Source organism: Numenius arquata, chromosome 5 (genome assembly GCF_964106895.1).
Source record: "Numenius arquata chromosome 5, bNumArq3.hap1.1, whole genome shotgun sequence".
NCBI classification, from domain to species: domain Eukaryota; kingdom Metazoa; phylum Chordata; class Aves; order Charadriiformes; family Scolopacidae; genus Numenius; species Numenius arquata.
The window spans coordinates 52435432-52457538 of NC_133580.1; the positions used below are offsets into that span (position 1 = coordinate 52435432).

A 22107-nucleotide genomic window follows, 5' to 3' on the forward strand; every position below is an offset into this window, starting at 1 on the left:
AAGTGTTTGCAGTGTAAGAGCACTTACTGGACAATGCGCGTAGCAACTAAAAAAAGCACCGTCCCGCTTTCAGAGCGTAGCCCGATGCTGTGATGCAGAGCTGGTACCATGTGATGAAGATGTCGTCTGAAGCCTGCATTCTGTCATACAATTAACGAGAGAGAAACGCTTCTTGCTATGCATCTAGTATCTGAATGGGCCCCACAACGGAAACTGCAACACTGAAGAGAGCCGGGCACAGCAACCGTGTGGACTGGAGAAGACCCCAAAGCAAAACGAGCAAAAAAACCCCTTTCTGTTTTAAGCAGAAGGCATTTTCCTTGCTCTTTTCCATCTGGCACTTCAAGTAGCTGTCTTTACTTAACAGTCGTCTTGAAGTTTTTAATAGTCATACAACGTGCAAACTCAAACTGAAAGAAATTATCCCTTCCTTCTTCTCTTCTAAAGTTCAACTGTTAAGTAAAAATAGCTCGCAATCATGTCTCCGCTCCAAGCTTTCGTATCTCAGCAGGAGCAAGAGTACTCAGTGCTAGCATAACGTCCCCATATTTCAATGTACAGCACATGGAGCTGCAGCCTCATCACTTACCAGTATTTTGTTGGTTTGTTGGCATGCATGTCCTGTCAAACTAATTGGTGAAATACAGTTTCCCGAGTCAAATACACAGGAGGCGTTTTTTTGCTGTTTAAAGACGAAAAGTTTTAACAGCGGAAAGTACGTCTTTAATTTGAAAAAAACTCTTCAATCACAGCAGAACGTTTTGTACAGCGTTGTGTTCAGTCGAGCCACAGGTTGTCTTTTTATTAAGTGGATTTACCTTAGTTCAGTTCACAACTGAAAGCACACTGCCTCCCAAACCATTCCCCTGTGGTAAAACAAGACACAAACAAGACCTACCAAGCACCTACGCAGAGCACCATTAACAGAATCCTACTCTAATTTGGTGCCATTTCCAACAGGTCCCAGAGTACTTTCCCAGGTAACCTCATCATCACTACCTGCACTGAACGTATGGTGGGACTGGGCACAGGAAAATGGAGTGAATTATCCCAGATCGCTTCTGAGGCTACTTGCAAGTATGAGACCACCAAGATCATCTGGGCCATTCCATTGCCACTTAGGACATTTGTTAGCACCACAGTCTCTGCTCCCCTCTCCCAATTCTCCTGTCAATAATTAGACCAAATTTTCCCTGAAAGTCAGCTACCCTGCACTTCACTTACCTAAGATTTTTAGAAATGAGAAACTTTTCTTGTATAACAAAAAAAAAAAAAAAAAAAAAAAAATAGAGGACTTCAGCTCTCTGAAGGTGATTCAGCTCTTATGCAGGACAATAATTTCCTAACATAGGTGCTTCAAAGTTCCTTTTATAGAGATACGAATCCCACACAAAGAAGTTGTATTTACGTTCATGTATGCTTTTAAACTAGAACACAGATGTCCAATAAAAAGTCATTGCAAAGTACTACACTTTTATTTGGTTTTGCCAATTCCTAAATACCTTAATGCAAATGTGAAATAAGCCTAGTTTACACTGAAACAGGAGTTCAAACAAGCTTGCACTAGCTTAACTAACTTGATTTAAAATTGTACTTAATTAAATGTGAGCAGTTTCCCAGGTATCATATGGCTTATTCATGGACTGCTGCTTTTACCACGCACTTTTGTGATCAAAGAAATCTTAGATAGAACAGATGAGGTTATTTTCTATTTGTAAAGATAATTCACTGTTTGATGTTCTCTTTAGAATTAGTCTTCTAAAACGAAAACTAATTTTTACTAATTCTCTTTGAAAATCTAAGAGAGAAATTGCTTATTTTTGAGATCCCTTTTTTCCTGCACAAAAAATCCCCTCCTGCCAATAAACCTTTAGGGCATTTCAATAGCCATGAGAATCACGTAAACCACACTTTGAAAAATTCATCATTTCTATAAGTATCCCCAGGACAGTCAAAAAACCCAAACTTTCTTTTCAATTTTGTGTTGGGTTTTTTTTTCCCTTTGACTGTTTCTGGGTATAAGAAAATATTTTTGATTTCTGTATTTTTTTAACAGATTTTTTTAATGTTTTTTTTTTTTTTAAAAACAAAGCCATAAAGCTCAGGAAAAAAAATCACTAACACAATTTAACAGGCTTAAAAACAAGTCCAGAGAGAAGATGCTAGTGAAGTTAGGAAAACAAATGCAAAATTGCAATATTCACAGTTCTTCAGGTTCTAAATTACTAACTCAATGTAAGATACTATTTGGTACTTTCTTTATTCACAGGACTAAGGAAATAAGATTCATGATTCTGGAGAGTCCTCATAACCCTAGTTCTTTCAACTAAGTGACAGAACTTGTTCCTCAACTGCAGGTACTGAGCCAAACCAATCTTTGGACAAAATTTTAACAAAAGGGTTATCCTGTAATAACTTGAGCTTAGTTTGTAGGATGCACCCAGGATCCCATGGATTCGTAAATCCACTCCAATTCCCCTTGATATCAACTGGAAGCTGAGTAACTCAACATCCTGCGGGATTAAAATCTGCTAGGAAAGGAAAAGTTGTGCCTGCAGCTTACTGTTCTCCAAATTCCTACTTAAAATCCTTGTTTATTGCTTGCTCTAAGGATATAGTTCTCACTGCTGAATACATAATGCTAGATTTAAATTTTAGATGGCTGCAGGGTGGTCATGAGATAAATACCAAGTGTATTTGTATGCCTCCGCATTTACAGTAAGAAGGAAAGTCATCCGGATTCAAGGATTCAAAACATGAAATCTTTTGAACAAAGACACGGTAAGAGAAAGCCTTGAACAGAGAACTGCCAAATACAAACAACATATACAACCAAACCCGAAAGGCAATGTATTGTGAAACCCTTTCAAAACCATACAATACTATGGGAATTAAGTAAACTTAAAACTCCCCTGCAATACTCTCGTCATAGCTAATTTGTGATTTCCTGTACGCTCAGTACTAACAGTACAATGGAGCCTCTATTGTGAGCCTCCTCCCACAAGCTTTTAAAAAATGCAAGACATTCTTTTTATCTAGACTGGCGTGGCTAAAATACATCCAGCTCTACACAGATAAAAGGTTATTTTCTTAGACGTTGCTTTTACTTGTAAAAATGAAAAATAAAAATTTGCTGTCCGGTTGCACTGAGTTCAAAGTTCACAAAGGAGTAGTGGTTTGGTGGCTAAATTGCTGACCACGAATCTCAAGCAGACCAGATGTAGGAAGCCACTTTAGCTTTAGAATAACAAGAAAAGACTCCACATTAAGAACTATCTACAAATTCAACACAATTCAAATAGGCTTTGACAGTCGTGCAGGAGCTGAAAAATCAACGAAAATTTGGCGGAACCAAGGAATAACGTGACTGCAGTATTAACTACAAATCTTGATTGAGGGTGAAAGTAATAAGTCCTTTAGGTGCAAGTAACTGGTTTATAGAGGTACTCAAAATTAATATTGCATTTTTTCATCTTAAAGGATCCTGAAAGCTAATGCAAACAAATCAAAAGGAACAAGACTTTCCACACCAAAAGCTGGCAGCAGAAATGAAAGACAGTAATCCTGGCACAAGGCAGTCTAGGAAAGGAGCACAACTAGCAGAGGTGGACTTTTAGCACACAGGAGAGAATTTGGCAAGGACACAAAATAAAACCTAAAATGCTGTAGAGGTTGTGGTCAGTATCTTAATAATGTGTCTTAGTCAAGAAATAGTATATATTAAGATAGAGACTTAGCTAGCCAGTTCCAGGCAGCATGGGAACGTACACATACAACACTGAATTACTGAAGATCGCTTCTCAGTAATGCTGATTATATGAACGAGAAAATCAACAACATGAGAAAGGCTGTGATACACATTAATACTATTCAGTGAAGCACTAGACACGCATTAAGACGGTTGGTAGACCACAAATGTGAAAACGCTCATTATCTGGTTGAAAATAAACAGTTTAACATATCTGGTACAACACATTAAAGAGAAAAAATATTTAAATATCAGTTTAAGAGTTTAGAGACAGGCTTGTGGTTATCTCTGCCAAACACTTTTGTCCTGCATGACTCTGCAAAGACTAAAGCTACATACTCAGCAAGAGACAAACTGGCTGCAACCATCTAATGAAATTTGACTCATCTGGGAATTTTGATGAAGTGCTCCACACCACAGTTTCTGCTAAGCCATACATTTTCTTTAGGGGATTGAGAGGGCCATGCCACAAATATGCAAGAAGCAACAGTAATTTTGGACAGTTTGGCTTAAAATAGAGGGCTAATTCTGAAAATTCATATGCAGGTAAAAATAGCCATATTCATGAATTTACCATATTCATGGTAAAAAAAGCCAACAGAAAATCTGCAATTAAAGATACTGGGATCTGCACCAATGGCAAAGACGTTACTGTCTGTCAGCCCCTAGCAGCACCTCTCCCTGACGATACCTATGACTAACAGCTGCCTGGGGCTGCACTCCCTTCCTCCAAATACTCCTGCAGATCAGCCCAATCTGACTGGAGAGCACACATCTTAGTATAGCTCCTTTCCGGCTCATTCTCCCAACTTCTGACTCACCCAGGGGCTACGATGACATTCTGCAGAGCGAAAAAATGTACATGTAGTAGAAGATGACGAAAATACCCTGCAGTGCTGCTTCTCTTCTGGCTCTCTTCTGAGCTCTGGCTCCCCAGTGCACTGAGCAAGCACGATGCAGGACAGCACATTGACTATTCCTCTGCTCGGCCAGGTACAGGGCTTTATGGCATATGGTGTACGCTCCGGCCATAGAAATGGAATACAGTTTGACAGGAATGCAGCAGGGAGATCCATCAGAAGGCAGCCATGGGCTAATTCCTATTCATAATGTTTGGAGCGTGGGAGAGCGGGACAATCCCCCATGTGGCAGCAGCAACAGCAGTCAGCCTGGCTTTACAAGGCTTCAACATGAGCAAAACAGAAAGTAGGACCACTCTCTTTTGCTGCCACTAGTACTCAGCTTTTCTAAACCACTATCTACCGTACCTGCGGTTAGACTTTGTTCTGACTGTCCAAGGTGGATGAGGGCCCACAATCCTTTTGCACAAGACCAGACACATTTAGGTAAACGTGCATAACACCGGGCTGCCCATCGTGGTTTCCCAAGTACAGACATTTCTCGCTTCTGAAGGTCACGTGTCAACCGAGCACAGAAGGTGGTAAAAGCAACGCTTGCTTTAAAAGGCAGCAAAACAGCTACGCTCTTGTCATGTTCTGCATGGGAGCGTGAGAATTAATTGCAAAGCTTCCAGCATACCCCACTGAGACGGACCTCTCACCACTCTTATCACAGGGTGTGTCCATGTACGACAGCAAAAGATGGAATCTATCAAAAAAATATTGGGGCTGTTCAGGAAGACCATTAGCACACACCCAACAATAAGAAATTTGGACTGCATACAGGAATTTGGAATTGTGACTCAGGTCAAGTAAGAAATGTTTCCCTTTTTTCGCGAGCTGGCATCAGAGCTCCCCTAAAAAGACTAAGAGGAGAGGAGGGGTAACGTGGTGAGTTCTGGCATACATACAGAGCCAGAAAGCGTGAACAACTTTCACTGCAGACTTATGTAACTTTGCCGGTGGTGACACAACTCGCTGAAAGTGATTTGGGCACAGACAAGGGACATCCACTGACCTGTAAATAGAACTATTAAAATATGCCTTAAAATACCTAACGTAAAGCAAAATTATATAATCATATTACCTCATGTTTTAATACTGGAGCTACAAAGCCTTCATATGTAATGGAAATAAAAAGCTTTCTATTAATAAAATCCTTAACTTTACAATTACCCTGAACAATTGTCCCCGGCCCTGAGGTCAGCTTTTTCTGCCTTCTGTAGAGAGCCCCTTCTGGCTGACTACCCTGGCAGGTACACGGCAAGGAAGTTCCTCCAAGAGCCCCTTGAAAAAGGCAGGTATAATACAAGATGAAAATGTGGAAATGAGCAACAGCCGTCCAAACTAAATACCAACATGAAACACGCTTTAGCAACATCAACGTTTAGTTCAAAGGAAAAAAAAATAAAATCAAACAATGTCAATTTTCAATTATGTTGATTAGACATAAACCAGGTAATTAGTAAATGGAATAATAATACAGGAAAAGTGATATGTTTGAGATGAAATGACAAAAATATTTCATAGAAGAGACAAGTTAATTTATAATCACCTTCCTCAAAAATTAAATTCTTGCTCTACTACAGCAAATATAAACATGCTATGTTTTGCACATCAAAAAATAATTAACCTATTCATCTAACACAGAGATTTTTTCAGGAGAGGTTTCTTTTGAGTGATTTCTTTTTATTTGGAATTTAATTTTACCCTGTGAGCTTTTTTTTTTTCTTATTTAAAAAAATATTATTATTTCATTACTGTTTTTTTTCTTTTTTTTTTTTTAAGGCGCTTCCTGTTGCGGCCCCCATAGAGCTAAAGACCTTGGTTCGGGCAGCCGTCCCTCTGGCAGCTCCATCCTGGGCTCTGGTGCCAGAGGCAGGCAGAGCCCGAGGGTGCAGCTGAGGCATGCTCTGCTCCATGATACTCCCTGTCCCCGACCTGGCCACAGACAGCGGCTACGAGGCGGCACAGATTAGACGAGCCCGGGGACTGTCTCATATTCCTCGAGGAACCGGAAAAGTCTCTGGTAGGGTTCCAAAACAATTTTAAGTTTTCACTCATATCAACCAACAAGCCAAAGCTGAACATCAAAGGACAGGGCCCCATGAGTGCTTAAAAAATTCTAATCCAGGGACTCACAGCACCCTTTTTCACATCATAAACAATTTCAGACTCTGCTTCTTCCTCCCCACAATACCACCACATAAGGTCGTACATCAGTTTCAGACAGCCAACACTTTGATGCTGTTCCTGAAACACTTCCAAGCACATCAATTGTTTGGGGAGATGGGCTGAGGATTACTGTGCATTGGAAAAGATCCTATCATAACCACAGCTCAGAGATCCTAAAACACCCACCACAACTGGAAACACTGGTGCGCTTCTCTGGTCTTCCTGGAGGAATACTGATGAGGGAGCAAAGGGTTACATTTCAGCAGGAAATGTTAATTTTAGATTTCTCTGTAATGAATGTTTGCTATCTTTTCCTCATCAATACATAGATTCAAATGAATCATCTTTGCTCTCAAGGCAGTAGAGGAGAAAGAGACCCAAAAACCCAGTTGGGAACTTCTGTCTTCCCAAACTGTAAATCCCTTGCTACGCTGCCTGGGAGTGAGAAAGCATGTGCGGCAGAGGAACTAAGGCTAAAGGGCTATGTACTACAACTTTTATCCTCACCTTAAATTTTAGGACATGTATTAAAAGCGTAACTCCATCTCTACTCTCTCACTAAATAAATAATTATGGGGGCAGAAGGTTAGGGAGCCTCAGATGAGGCTGCTATGTTGCTATACTGCCAACTGCTATGGGATTTGAAAGCTTGACACATGCTGGAGAGTATCACCTCATCAATGTTCCCAGCTGGCTTGGGAGGCGAAAACCTAAATATTAGTCTTTAAGGCAGGTCTCTAACGCACAAGTAGTCAACCTCTCCAGATAAGTTTCATGAAACATAATTATTACACGTGCATGGTAGGTAAGGAAAGCCAAAGTGGGAGTACGTGATTATAGTCCAAAATATTTGCCTGGTTTTGAGTGTTATATTTCACATCAGCAAATTAAAGATCATGTTGCTTCTCAGCATCTTTACTTAAAAGACATTTAAATCTGTGCTCTTCCATACACTTGCCACTGTTCAAACTTTTTACTTGTAAAATAAGTTTGGGTTTCTTGGTTTTTGTTGGTTGGGTTTTTTTTCATGCTTATGGTATTCACATGAGCAGGTACTTTGGGATAATGTCAATTTTCTCCCCAAAAGTGACTACCCAGAGCCTAGTCACGGATCTGCAGTAGATGTTCTTACTTGATAAGGAGGGGTTGACTTTACGTTTCAAAATGTTGGCAAGTGCGCTACTGTATCTGTACGATAACATTTAACAGTAGCCAGCCCAATCCTAATCTCTCGGATCACACTTTTGGCTAAGTACTGCAACTGCTTTGTTTACATTGTAAATAAAACAATAACTTTCAGAAACAGAGAGATTAGTAAACTGAAGCATCGGGTATTTTTAACAAAGGGCAGATGCTATTTATCTTTATGATACAGAAGGACAAGTCAAGAGCTAACCAAACTGACAAACATAAAGGCACTTGTAATTTGTTTTGTCACGCTATCAGGAACTCCACATTATGATAAAGCACCGTAGCGCATACAATATTTACAATGATGAGCTTTTTACACATAGTATATACTGCATGCTCAAAAGCTGCATACTCCAGCTACTCCTTAACTACATATGACAACACTGAACTGAAAAATTCACAAAGGTGACTGTAGTAGTTTCATTTCAAAAGAGTGGTTTCATTGACTAAATTCTTCTACTGAGCGTGACTACAGCGATTCTCAGCACTAGTACTATTTTATTTACCAATTCACTAATGAAATAACACTTCACAGAGAAATACTGGATCTACATTACTGAGCGGGGGGAGAGTGGGGGGGGGCTTTGGAAGGTGGTGTTTACAGAAGGCCAGAGAACACACCACTGACTCTGCACCAATTTACGCTCTCAATGGCACCAAAAAACCACAGAGGAACTCCATTCACATCCCAAGTATTATTTCACGTTAACAATGACAAAAATGAAGGAACAGTTTAACTGTCAATTTCTGTCATCTCTTTATGAATTGCAGCCACCCCATAAACACCTATTTCTTGTTCAGACTGGAAAACTGTGGCAGGTTGGGAGCACGGGGTCGTTACTTTCATTTTGCTTTGAAATACACTAGTGAACTGCAAGTGGACAAAATATTTTGTCACCAGCTTAACTCTGGGGATGGCTGACATAATAATAAACCAAAGAAGATATTATTTGTCAAATGTTAAGGATTTCCAACATTGAAATCTTGCTGCCTTTGGGGGTCAATAAAGAGCAATGTTATAAAATATACTGAAGTTAGCAGTTTGGGCTGCTAATTTTACATGCCTGCTTCACCAACACAGCTAAAAATAGATAAAACAGATAAGAACACAGAACAAAGAGATACACTGGACAATTATCTTTCTACTAGCATGGTCTACTTTATAATGAGCTTTTTTAACCCTTTTTGTTTACAAGGGAGATATTTTTAAAGTGTTACTCAATAGGATTTCAATCTACAACTGAAATTATTTATATATAGATTTTATTTTTCTTAGTACTTTCTTGTTCCTGTCCTAGTGGGATACAATAATGAGATTTAAAATATTTGAATAAGGACATCAGGCTACTTGCCAGGGGGCTCAAATGCTAAATAAGAATATTTACATCTTCTAAGACCCAGGAGAAGGAATCATTGTGATGCACTCCAAACATATATGTATATCACAAATATGATAGCTAATTTTAATTCACTGGGAAAAAAAGTACACATTCACTTGAGTTTATTAGGCCTCATTATTTTCAATGAGGCTAAAGGGATGATTATCTTTAGCTGCTCCATCATGGCCTAAAAGCAAACATTCTTCCTGATAAGGACAACAGTTATTAAAATATAAGGCGACGTTAAATTGTTTCATTTAAGTTACAACAGCTGAAATTCTGAAAACCACCTTTTGGATAACAGTGTTTTCTGCCATTATTCTGTCCACATCAGTACTATGAGTGGAATCCTGACTTTTGAATTTAATTTTTTAGAGGAAAACAAAGCAACATAGCAGATTGACTCGTATCTACACGGTAAACAAGCTTATTCTCTGCTTTATAGCCATCTTTTAGTATCATTTGCTTACAAAATGATAATGTTTATAAACAGAATCGACATTCTGTCTCCTTACGTCTGGGGGAAGAAAAAAAAAAAAAAAAAAAATCACCTTCAGATTAACATGATAATTTATGCCAAGCAATTCTGGAGGCATATCTGTAACATCACCCCATGCATATTATTCATGTTACCTTAAAAACCAGCAGCAATCCATAAATGCATTTGCTAGCACATGTTTAAAAAAAGGGAAAAAAAAAAAAAAAGGAAGAGGGAAGAAAGAAAAAGAGAAATTCAAATTTACAGAGAAGAGCCTTACCTCTCAGATACACAACCCGCCCGCAGATTTAGCAAAATCATTTCAACAGCCAGGCCTCAAGCACTTTTTACAGCAATAAAACACCGCTTTTAAACTTCCTGTTTATTGAAATATCAGCACGGCTTTTTTCCCCCCTCCGTGGCACTTTACCAGCATTTCCCTGCAGTTAAAAGCCCGGGCACCGCTCAACCCAAGAGCGAACGGGACCGGGGGGGGGGAAAAAAAAAAAAAAAAAAAAAAAACAAACCACCCCAAACCCAAATTCACATTCCCGATCGCAGTTTTACAGACGTTTGACTTTTTTTTATTATTATTATTTAAGGATTAATTATACACGCAGCCGAGCTCCAGTCCCCTGGCTGCGCCTCGCTCCCCCTTCCCCCGCTTAATTTTTATTTCTAGTTTTTTATTATTTTTTATTATTATTATTATTATTATTCAAAACCCCTGCTACCGGGCAAAGTTGCGCCGGCGATGCGGGGCCGTCAGGGTAGCCCCGCTCCCCGCCGCCGGGGGTGCTGCGCGGAGGGGCCGGGAGCGGCGGTGACGGGCACACAAAGCGCGGGGGCCGATCGTAACCCACCTCACACACACACACACACACTCCCACCCCCCCACCCCCGGTCCCCACCGCCGCGACCAGGCCGGCGCGACACGACGCGACATGACGCCAGGCGAGACGGGGTTACCTAGAGGCAAGCCCTTGTTTAGGAGGTGAGAGCTGCCCATTGAAGCGCTACGTCCGGGCTGGCCGCGGGGAGGAGGCCGGGGGGGCACCGCCGCTCCGCGACGGCCGGGCCGGCAGCGAACATACGAGCCGCCGCGGCATATGGCGGCGACTCCCTGGGCGCCCCTGAAGTGAGGCGCCGCCGGCGCGCACCCGCGCGCATGCCCGCCCGCCCGCCCGCGCGCCCCCGCCGCGCGCACGCGCGCCGCCGCCGGGAGGGGGGAGCGGCCGCCACCGCGGGTGGGGCTTCCGCGCCCCCTCCCGACTCAATCTCCTGGTTCCAGGCAAGCACCAAAGACAGAAAGCGAGCGGGGCGGGCGCAAAGCCTTACGCGCCCTCCGCCGGGCGTTTTGTACGTGGGGCCACAACGCGGGCGCCGAGACCTCGACCGGCTCTTACGGTCCGGTCTAGCTTCTTTTGCGTTGTTTTGCTTCGTTTAAACTTCAACAAAGTTAACGCTGGCGGCGTTCGACACTCTCCCTGGCACCCCAAAGCACTGGCGCTTCCGGCGTTTCATTATTTTTTCTGCCATTCGGCTTAGGCTTCTTCCCCGATTAACAGGGGCAAAATTCCTTCCCGAAATTAACAGGGAAGAAGAGAAAAACAAAACCAACAACTAAAAAACCACCGAGAACACTCTTAATTTTGCTCCCAGCGGGTGTAATCGCGGGTCAGCACCTCCCGCCGCCCGGACCCGCTCTCGCAGCCCCCGTTCCCCGCTCCTGGCCCAACGCGGGGACGGGTGTCGAGGGAAAGCAGCGAACTGACCACACACCGATGGTCTTCCCCGTCGGGGATGTCCCCGCACCTTCCCACGGAGTCCAATGCGCGGGGCGACCGGCGCCGGACCCCCTTCGATCCTCACCCTCTGTCCCTCTTTATTAATAAGGGGCTGCCTCTTCCTTCTCATTGAACCCCCCGCTCCCCGGACCACCGCCACAGCTCCCGGGTGTCCCCCTTCCCGCACGGGGGAGGGTCCCCGTCACTCTCTCGGGGGGACGAACAAAAATTCAGCGTTTTGCCTCTGCGCCGCCCAAAGCGGAACCGCGACTGAGACTTGGGTCAAAGTCAGGTGCTGCCGCCAGCGCCCACACCCCGGCGTCCCCTCTTAACCCCCACCCCGCCCCGACAGCCCGCCATTCGCCTCCCCGCCGAAGCAGCATTGACGGCGGCGGCGGACGAAAACCAAAGTTGGCGCGGCGCCCCCGCGGCCGGCGGGGTCAGCTGACGGCGGCCCCGCCCCGCCCCGCCCGGCTGAGGGAGTGGTACGGGTGGCGGGGCCCGCAGCGCCGCCATGGCTACAGCCTCTTTCTCCCCCCAGCCCCGCGAGCTCCGCGTACCGCTCTCTGAGGAACTTCTACGCCTTCTCGCGCAGCCGCCTCATCCGCGGCCGGGGGCAGACAGGGACTGTTCCCTCGTTCCCTCCCCTTCCCCGCAGACGAGTCCAGCTAGCGAAAACCCCGTATTTTCTGCTTTTTTCCCCCAGCAATAAAACGCTCGGTTTCTGTCAGCCGTCACACCGCAAACCGGCCCCACAGCCCGCGCTGCCACAGCAGCACCTCAGAGATGCCGGGGGGCCCGCGCCCCCTCAGAGAACGGCCGAGGAAGAGGGAGGGAATACCGGGGACGACAGGTCAACCTCTGATAAGATATTAGCGCTATTTTGTGAGCTCAGCGGTAAACCAGGGCCCGATTCTCCTCAGGGAAAGGGCAAAGCTCTTACCGACTGCGAGGCGAGGGCAAGCAGGCCGCCAAGCCGGGCCGAGGTGCGACCACCCCAGAGGAGTTTGGGGTGCCCTGGCTGAGGGGGAGCCAGCTCGGCCTACACCTGCCCCTGCCGCCACCACTGCCTTCCTCCAAGCCAAGCTCTCCGGGCCGAGTTTCAGTACCTCCTCTCACACCATTTTTTAATTGTTGTTTTTTTTTTTTTTGCAGGATGATCTGAGAGTTAATTCTGCTGATGGCACCACTGAACTCGGGACTGACCCGGGCTGATTTTTAAAAACTTGAGCACAGAAAGGGAGGGGAGCAGACACAAAGATTTTGGAGCTTTTTTTGGTTTCTGCAGGGTTGGCCTGCAATACTTGAGATACCCGTGGTGATGCGTATATTGGAGGTAGCTAATACAAATAGTTACAGGGACTCCTGGACAGCGTTCATTAGTAATTCAGTTTGGTAAGTGACATGCTTGATAGTAGGAGCAGATCATCTCTTCTGTGCTTCTATATGCACAGGCTGTAGCTTTTCCTGGGGATTTTAGGGGGATTTTGGTTTTTGTTTGAGAGTGAAATATACGAACCCAAAGGTTATAAAGGGCGGTTTCAGCCTTCAAGTTGTGTGGATTTCAGGAGTCCGTTCAGGGCACAAGTAAAGGATTTTAGCTTATAGGAAGTCTGCAGCAACTTGGCTCCAGCTCCCTAATAACTTATTTTTCCCCGTCGTTCTCCAGGTAGTGTCCATTTCATGGGGTTATCCAGCAGGATTGGGAGGTAACTCCCAGGACAAGCTTATGCAGCCTCTGACTTTCTTCATGTTCTTCCTGTATTCATGGGAAAGGCTTTTGTGGCTCAGTAGAGATGTCTCAGACATCATCAAACAACAGTTTCTCTAGATTCTCACTGTGCATCACTAGGGCAGCATCTAGCCAAGCGCCTCATGTGGGGTTCATATAAATAAACAAATTTGGTTTTAATCACTTTAAAGTGGTTAACCACTTTATTGCCATTTATAGATGTTAGCACATATAAAAATATATACATATCAAAGCTGTAAAAAGAAAATAACGATTATTTTCTTTCACTATTTAAGTTGCCATGTGGCAAAGTATCAGCAGGAACGAGCACTAGGGGTAGAACAAGCTTAAACCGCAAATGCAGTATCTGTGAATACCAAAATGGATATGGAAGTATCTCTGGGAAAAAATAATAGTGGAAAGTGAAAATTCAGAAATGAAATTAGTTGCCTTTTTTTTTTTTTTTTTTTTTTTTTACAGAGAAACATAAACAGATACAGGCAATGAGACCATCTCCTTGGTGGGGTTACATGACTGGGCAAATGTTTAGTTCTAAACTGGAACTGCTGCTTCGAGGAGGGAGGGGAGTGTGGTACAAAATATTATGACAAGGGGAGTGCTCTAAGTGAGGATAAGTTGGCATGATGAACAGATGGAGTATTCAATAACAGGAGGTTATTAATACTGCAGTTTGGTATTCTCTACGCTACTTCATGAAGGGATTCATATGCTTGCTCTTTTTCCTTTCTGATTGTACGCAGACCTAACAAATACGCATACTGTAGGTAATGCCGGACTTTTTTCCCTGCCTGCGCACGTGTGCGCACACACACATCACAAATGCATGTTCCCTGGGAAAGCACCCAGAGAAAGCTGGATCCTCAGCTGATTGTAACTGGACCAACTGTATTCCTTTCAATAGCAGAAAGCTGATTTGCACCTGCTGAAGGAGAGAGGTTATCTGACCCTGTCTCCCCAGTCGAAAGGTCTCTCCACTCTGCTCTTCGACAGCTGCCACAAGGCACCTGCTCTAGAGGATAAACTATGAAGAATCTCAGGGTGGAAAAGAAAACGACATAACCCAAGAGCAACTGAAGTCCTCCTTCAGTACACACCGCAGTGCTCTTTCTGTTAAAGAAAAACAAGCTTGCCTTCACCCACAGTTCAGTCCTCCTCTCCTACATTGCTTTTGGTGGCCTAATTTTAGATGGGACATGAGAAAATCCAGGAGCAGACCAGCTGACTTCAGTCAAACCCTCCACTGCCCCCATCCGTTTTACTTCCTATGTTCTCCAGCTCGCTTCTGGGTCACCAAACATCAGCCAGCTTCACATTTTTCAGTCTATGGCTTGTACAGCTACAATATAAGTCCATCTCCTACAAAATGTAACAATCCGCATCTTCTTATAGCATTTTGGCACTGCTGTCACTGTGACCTTTTTTTTAACAGTAATGTTACACAGCTGAGTGTCTTCTGTGTTTTGCACTAAGAATTATGGCATTTTTCAAAGCCCCCAAACTGTTTCTTGGCTTCTTAAGAGTCAGCTGGAGGAGCACATGTGCTGAAGAGTAAATACATTGTTTTAAGTGTATCTGTTAACAGCCATATGTATAATTTAAGTAGAAGTTTTATTCCCCTCAGAATGTCTAATCATAAGGGCATGACCTTGGGCTTTCACAAATTAGATACATTAGGGTACGATATCTTTAGCAGATGTGACTTTGAAGATACTGAAAGAGGAAGTTTTACTGTTGTATCCTACCAGCAACGAGCCAAGATACATGTTGAATGCTCTCTAAAGTGAATAATGTTTGACAATATTCTTACATCTAGATACTGAGATTATGTACTTAATTATTTTTTTTAGTTTGTCACAGCTGCGCATGCTGGCTTTTTCATGCATGTTTTTGCTTCATTATCAAACATGCGTCATTCATTGTAACAGTTTTTAAAGCTGTCGTTTTAAAAGCTTTGTGCATTTTTTAATCAAAATGTAAGGTTACATTTCAAGGGAATATCTTAACTTTTGTGAACAGTAAATCTTGCAGATGCTATTAGGAGATCCTAAAAGGGATTTATGTCAGAAGAAAAGAATGGTTGGATAAGGCAGGCCCTACATTTAAACTTTATCCTAAAAATAGGTCTTTAAAATGTGTAATCAAAATAAGTCAATACAATTTATTTAGAATCTGCAAAGAAGACTTTGCATTTAAATCTTTCCTTAATTCTTGTGCTTAGATCCTGAAAAGCATTTGTTTATAAAACACACACATAGAGATCAGTCTACTTTCATTTTGCAGTTGCAAATTTTAATTAGAGCTGCTTTTTTTTTTATGTACAACTTCCTCTGTGTGAAACTTCCCGCTGTAGGAAGTTAATGCTTTCTGGTTGATGTGAAAGAGAAGGCCATTTTGGAGAAACATTTTCAGCAGGTTCTGAGGGGCAAATGGAAAAAAAGAATAACTGACAAAAGGGAAACACTTTATCTTTATGAAATTATGGTCATCACAAGCATGAAATAAAATAGAGGACCTTCATCTCCTGTTAAAAAGAAGGTTTGCTGAAGGATCAAAGTCGTAGATTAAAGTTCCACTTAATGAACAAGAAGTTCAGCTGTGTCAAACATTCAAAGTCATTTTTGAAATGCCAAATATGCATCGCTCCTTTCTCAGAATGGAATGGCTATACTAGCTCTATGCGGGAAATAACAGCCATAGAAAAATGAAAAAGCTCGCAGTGCGCTGAATGAATGGAAGAATAAATTCCCTTCAAACCAGTGAACACAAAACCCCCTCTCTCCTCTGATGTTATCTGTATTAAGTGACTAAGGGATTTTCTTCTTGATCTCACTCTCTTCATGCAAGTGCTAAAAACACAAGAACCAGGGTGGAATTAAATCCTCTGCATTTTCTGGTTATCGTGAAATGAGAGGTATCGTTTTCCATCTAGTCAGGAGGAGCTAACAGACCATTTCCAGGAAGGTCTGTGTTCTGGCTGAAGAGAAAAAGAAGATAGAGATGAACAACAGAAGAAGCCTATCGAGAACCATTAGTGGATGTCAGCCATTGTCCATCTGTTCACAGTGGAATAAATCCAGACCTGAAGGAACAACTGCAACCTGCCCCATATGGCTCGCTCCCTTCTGCGCTGGCAGGGCTTCTTTGGGGATTTGACATTGGATGAGGTAAAGGAGAAGCAGCACAATCTGTGTTCCCAGGAACGAACAGCCAATTAACATGAAAGAACAAAAAGTGGGTTAGTAACCCAGGGGAAGGTTTTCTCCTTCTCACCTGTCTGAAATCTTGGAGCTCATTCAGACTGTGTACATTGCAGAGATCCTGTGCTCAGGCTCCACTACTAATGAGGTTCTTAAAAGTTTAACTTTAGTTACTAACAAAATTATGTGGGCAGTGGATAGCCCCTCAATCGGTGAGTGAGACCACCGATCCAGCTGTCTCACACGGTGTTAAAGAAGGCATTTGGAATATATTACACTAACATTGCCATTAAAAATTATAATGCAATATAATTTCAACGTAATGAACCAGCATAACAACATTCTGCATTTACTCCTGACTAGTAATTTACTTCTCAAGTTTTAAATCAGCCTGGGCCTGGTTATGAAGCAAAGTATTATTTTTCAGACGATTAAGAGCAGTAGGCTCAGACCCATACAGAATAGTTATGTGATTGTCTCTTTAAAATTATAATGAAAATTAGATACTCTTTGTGATGCGGCATTCTGTATGCAAAGAAACAGACAGACATACTAAAGCCAACTGAAGGCATCAAAAACCTGCAAGTTTGTGATAGATTCAATAACCTGTTTGGTGGTAGTAATTTCACTGGTAATAAGGAGAATAATTAACCATCCAGCGGCCTAAGCAAAACCAGTGGATGTCCTGAGTGAACATGCTATTGTGGGTAGGTCTTCAGTCTAGGACAATCTGCTGAGGAACTCAACGGATGCAGAAAATCCAATTCAGAAGTGACGTACAAGAGGTACATTCGCCTACACGGATTCAAGGGCAGGCCGCTGCCTATTCCACTTCCAGAAGAAAGGAGAGAGATGCTCGGGCTGGAGGCTCGATCTCTGCTCTAGCTCTGAAGCCATATGCAGTTCAGATTTGCCAGTGTTACTCCAAATGAGTGAGGATTATCTGCTCAGAAGTGGGATTAATTATTTTGGGCCTGGCACCATGCTAAAGCAGCAACAGGGGTATCTCTAGGAGATGCTGTGTGTTCGTACCAATTTGGATTGGCAGTAAGTTAATGTTTCTATGCTGCTATGTGATTTACGCTCTATTATCCTCTACCTCCTCTTTAGTTCCCTTATAATACACTTGGCATCTTATTTTTGTCAGTTGCACAACAAGTAGCCAGAAAAAAAAATATCTAGTTCTACCAGAGATAATTTTAAAGTTCCCAAACAATTATATTCAAACTTAGAAACCTCATCCATTCACTAGGTGGCACAGAGAACATCGTACTTCCCTGTTTGAAACACATACCACAAAACTGAGGACCCCCTCAGGAATGATAAAAAAGGTTATGAAATCAAAGTAACATCTCACTAAGCATTTGTCTAGAGACTTTTCTCTCACGAGAGGCTCACAAATCTCAACAACCAGCAAGGATGCTAAAGGATGCAAAAAGCAAAACAATGTTTGTTACATTAAAATGACCATTTGGTGCCAAGGACCTTGAGCACAACCGCGCACTGGGGTTATATACATTTATGACATTGAAACGAACTCTCTTGCTTTGTCAAATTTACTTGGGGTGATTGCAAGTTACCAGTCTTGAATTTCATCCTCTTCCAAACTGAGCACTGCTTTGTACCCTGGTGGAATACTGCACTACCAGCACCCCGCTGTCACCTACCACTAAGAGAATGGTTCATTAGAGAGCAAGAAGTGACCTCTAATGAATCATCGCACCAGCTCCTGAGCCACACAGCGTCTCCAGGGCAGCGCCTTGCCCTTCCCTGCCTGATCCCTTCCACGTACAATTAAAATCTGGTCATGCTGCACCATAGCAGTAGTCAGCACCTGTACACCATGGGTCAAGCACTTCAGATACCTTCAGTAACTCGCACTTTGCACAGCAGCTACAACAAATGACAGAAAACGTGCACATCGAAAACCTGAACACATTTGTATAAACATCACAAAATCTACCTACAGATAACTATCAAAAGAATTTAATGGACTATAATAACAAGCGTAAGCTCTAACTACATTTTTTATAACTTGTTTTAATTTCATTTTATTGGTAGCGTATCCAGAAATTTGTAAACAAAATAAGAAAAGCATCCTATTAACTATATTAAAAAATTAAAAATAATACTCTCAATGAACAGCCCTTTGTACTCTAAGAAAACAGGAAAATTACAGTGGAGAAAAACAGTAGCAAACAGACAGGCAGTGAAAATCAATTCCATAGTTATAACCTATGGAACAATATACAGGCTAGGAAATCCATAACAGCAAATGGTCGATGATTTTAGAACAGTAAAAAGAAACTAGCAAGGTTTCACAAGTAAAACACAAACCCCATTGGCCACAGAAACACATTTCATACTAATATTTTTATACCCCTCCTAGTTTGTTTATATTTTTCTAATAAACATTTGCTAGGCAGTTATTGGGAGGTACACCTTTTTTCCTTTTACTAAACCAAAACACTCTTGTGCAACTTTTTACTTCCCATTCTCAAGATTTAAATCTCAATGGCTGAAAAGTAAACTGCAAGAAATCCTTATCCCAGTGCAAGACACTTAAGATATATTCAAATCCTAAAGTTTACCTGCCAACCTACACAGTGAGACGGTAACTTTCTATATATTGAAAAAGCTCCCTTTGTATTGCTGTATAATGTAAAGACAGAAGCAGACTGTACCCTAGCATAAATCCTGCCTGATCATACCACTTATAGAGCACACAATTTCACAACAGAAGAAAGTCGATCCAAACAGGTGATAATCAGTACCAACGGATTTACTGCTACTTGAGTTTATATTTGTTGCCAAATACTCTGACTTACCGAGTAAGGCAGCGCTGTGCATTACGATAGGATGGAATTAAAGATTATTGGATAAACTTTCCAAAGGCCTTACCATATTACATGAAGAAAACGCTACGGAGATAACACATCTCAGGAAAATATTTGCTAAACCGTTGCCTTTGGAGTGGTTCAGCTCCTCTATACAGGAAAACACCATCTGACAGAGATGTTTTGTTGAATTTGTATCACAGCACAGCACAACTGTGGTCCTACGAGTGCCTTTTGGGAACCCCATCATCTCACATCGACCATTACTCTCGACAGCAGACTCCTCACTGCAATTTTAAAGACAGTTACTGTTGTGCCAGGCAGGCGCTGGCAAGGCGGCTGGGCTGACACATCGGCAGTATTTGTGACTCATGATGACATTGTGGAAAGCCCACAAAAAGTTCATCACAAGCTATAAACAAAAGGCATTAAAATAAATAAAAGAACTTTCTATGATAGTTTTTAAAGGTAAATTTCCTAGAACAGAGTACTGAATAGAAGAGGATTTGGAACATTACGTCAGCTTCAGAAACCTGTTTCAGTTAATGCACCATGTTGCTTATCTTATTCTTTTCAGGGTGGGTGTTGGGTTTTTTTCCATTTATTTTGTCAAGACAATTATTTGGTTTCTTAACACATGTGGTCTTTTATGAAGCAGGGTATCTAATATTCCTTCTGTGTAATGAACTATTACTTTTCACTAAATTCATGTGCCATTTGAACTACCAGGTCACAAGAAATACAAAAAACAATTAAAAATCTGCAACACTGATGCAATCAACAATTTTAAAGTTTTCACTTTTATCATATCATGGTAGGGAACATCTTAGGGTAAACAAAAGCTTATTTTTTTCCTTGCTTCAAATTCTCATGTTTTATTTGAGTCCTATTTATTCCTATGGCCAGCAGAAGAGTTATTGATACTAGATTTATCTTTTATTAATTCGTATTACTTTATGTATCTGAAAGAATGATCACAGTACAGGCTTGTACATCCCTACAGGAAGAGTAAAGTTCGGCAGACATACACAAAAAGGGAAATAATACCATGCAAAGAGATTGGCTTCTTAATTAAAATGATTTGATACATCTTATGAAGATTACAAGTTATGTCACAAATGATGAAGTTACCTTAGGAAAAACATACTTTAAATTAACTAGTGGAGGCTAAAGACAACTGAGCTGTAATAATAAGTAAATGTATATAGATAATGTATAAATAATTAATTAGCTTTTCTTGAAAGACCTGGAAACAAATGAGACTACTTTGTGTATCGTTGTACTGAGCTGATCTCTAACTAAAGTGGCTTCTGAGACCTGTGACCCAGAAAGGTTAAAGTTTGTGTCTTTCCCAGAGGCTGCACCTACATGATTAACATTACAGAGAAACCCACATCAGAAAGAACCATCACAAGAGAGGAATGAACAATAATTCATGTAGATAATAAATAGTCTAAGGGGAAAAAAAACACAACATCCTACCTTGGTTCAATAAGAGCATTTTGAATGTTTTTCCTTTTAACCACCACAACTGTAACTTCTACTAAACACCAAGTACTGAGAGGGGAGGGATGATTTTTTGTTTCTTGAGGTTTTACAATCACAACCATAGTTAAGTGTTCTTAGTCTATTCCTATATCTTTCCTGACAAGGTATTTCCAATTGTGCTAAAATCTATGGGTGTTTTGAGATGGAGACAGATGTCTGTGAGGCCATAGGCTGAGGTCATCAAACTTATCTCATTTGTGACCTAAGCCTGGTCTCTTGGCTCTCTTAAAAATAAAAAAAGTGGCGGGGGATCAGGGGGAGCAGGGAGAGATGGAAAGGACACCAAAGAAATCGTTTGCTAATTTACGTAGAAAATTGTTCTAGTTAATTTTTCATCTAATAGTACACGCAGATTTTAGTAACAAACAGCCAACATGATGCACATTGAGAAGATGTATATTTGGTCATCTATCATCGCTACTCCTCAGTGTAATTATTGTTTCTGGCATTATGAGCAAGCAACTATTACTTCCTGAACATCTAACTAACCAACTTTTCAAGAACTCACGTTTAAATCTCATTTCAGAGGCAGTTTTACTGCATTAAGTGGGTAAATTGCTTAAATTTGTACGTATTTTATATAAATCTTTATTTATCAACGAATGGTTCCGTTTCTCAGTTCTTGAAACATCCACAGAAAAAAGTGTCACGCTAATGCTGACATCATTTCTGCTGCTTAAGGGAAGACAAAATTGGGTCTCTCAAAGCTGCAGGCAAAATACTACAATGGATAACAAATATTCCTTGTGTATACATGATTGGAACGGCTGTCTCCGTTGGGCGCTGACTGTACGTTGTGGGGCACAAACTGGATTCAGAGGGGGGGGGTTGTTAGAATCAGTTCACATGTACATGCAGTATTCAAACAGCTTATTCTGCAATCGCTGCTACCTGCTCCCTGACCCCAGAGATGTCTTCTTGCTTAAAACAACTGTCAAACCTCCAAAACGCTATGGAACCCCCACACTGCAAATACATATATATACTCATTGTACAGGGGGTTCTATTAAAAAAAAAAAAAGCAAAGATACATCGATAGTACTATTTTCTGAATCTTTTTCCCTTTGATCGCTGCAGGGCAGCCTAAATTTTTACATATAATCCACTATTGAGAT

General features: G+C 41.7%; 1 protein-coding gene across 12 annotated transcripts in view; it reads right to left on the reverse strand.

Annotated features, from left to right (window-relative positions):
• The window catches only part of CTBP1 (C-terminal binding protein 1), a 251197-nt gene that overhangs the window by 59100 nt on the left and 169990 nt on the right, over positions 1–22107 (reverse strand). Inside the window, exon 1 of one of the 12 annotated variants that reach the window (XM_074147740.1) lies at positions 10840–11065. The exons of 6 other annotated variants lie outside the window; for them this stretch is intronic. In XM_074147740.1, coding sequence (XP_074003841.1) covers positions 10840–10879 — 40 coding nt within the window. In that variant the 5' untranslated portion in view covers positions 10880–11065. Of the gene's footprint in view, positions 1–10839; positions 11066–22107 lie in introns of those variants that run through there. 5 more of the 12 variants (XM_074147741.1, XM_074147742.1, XM_074147743.1 and 2 more) reach the window with 5 other exon arrangements.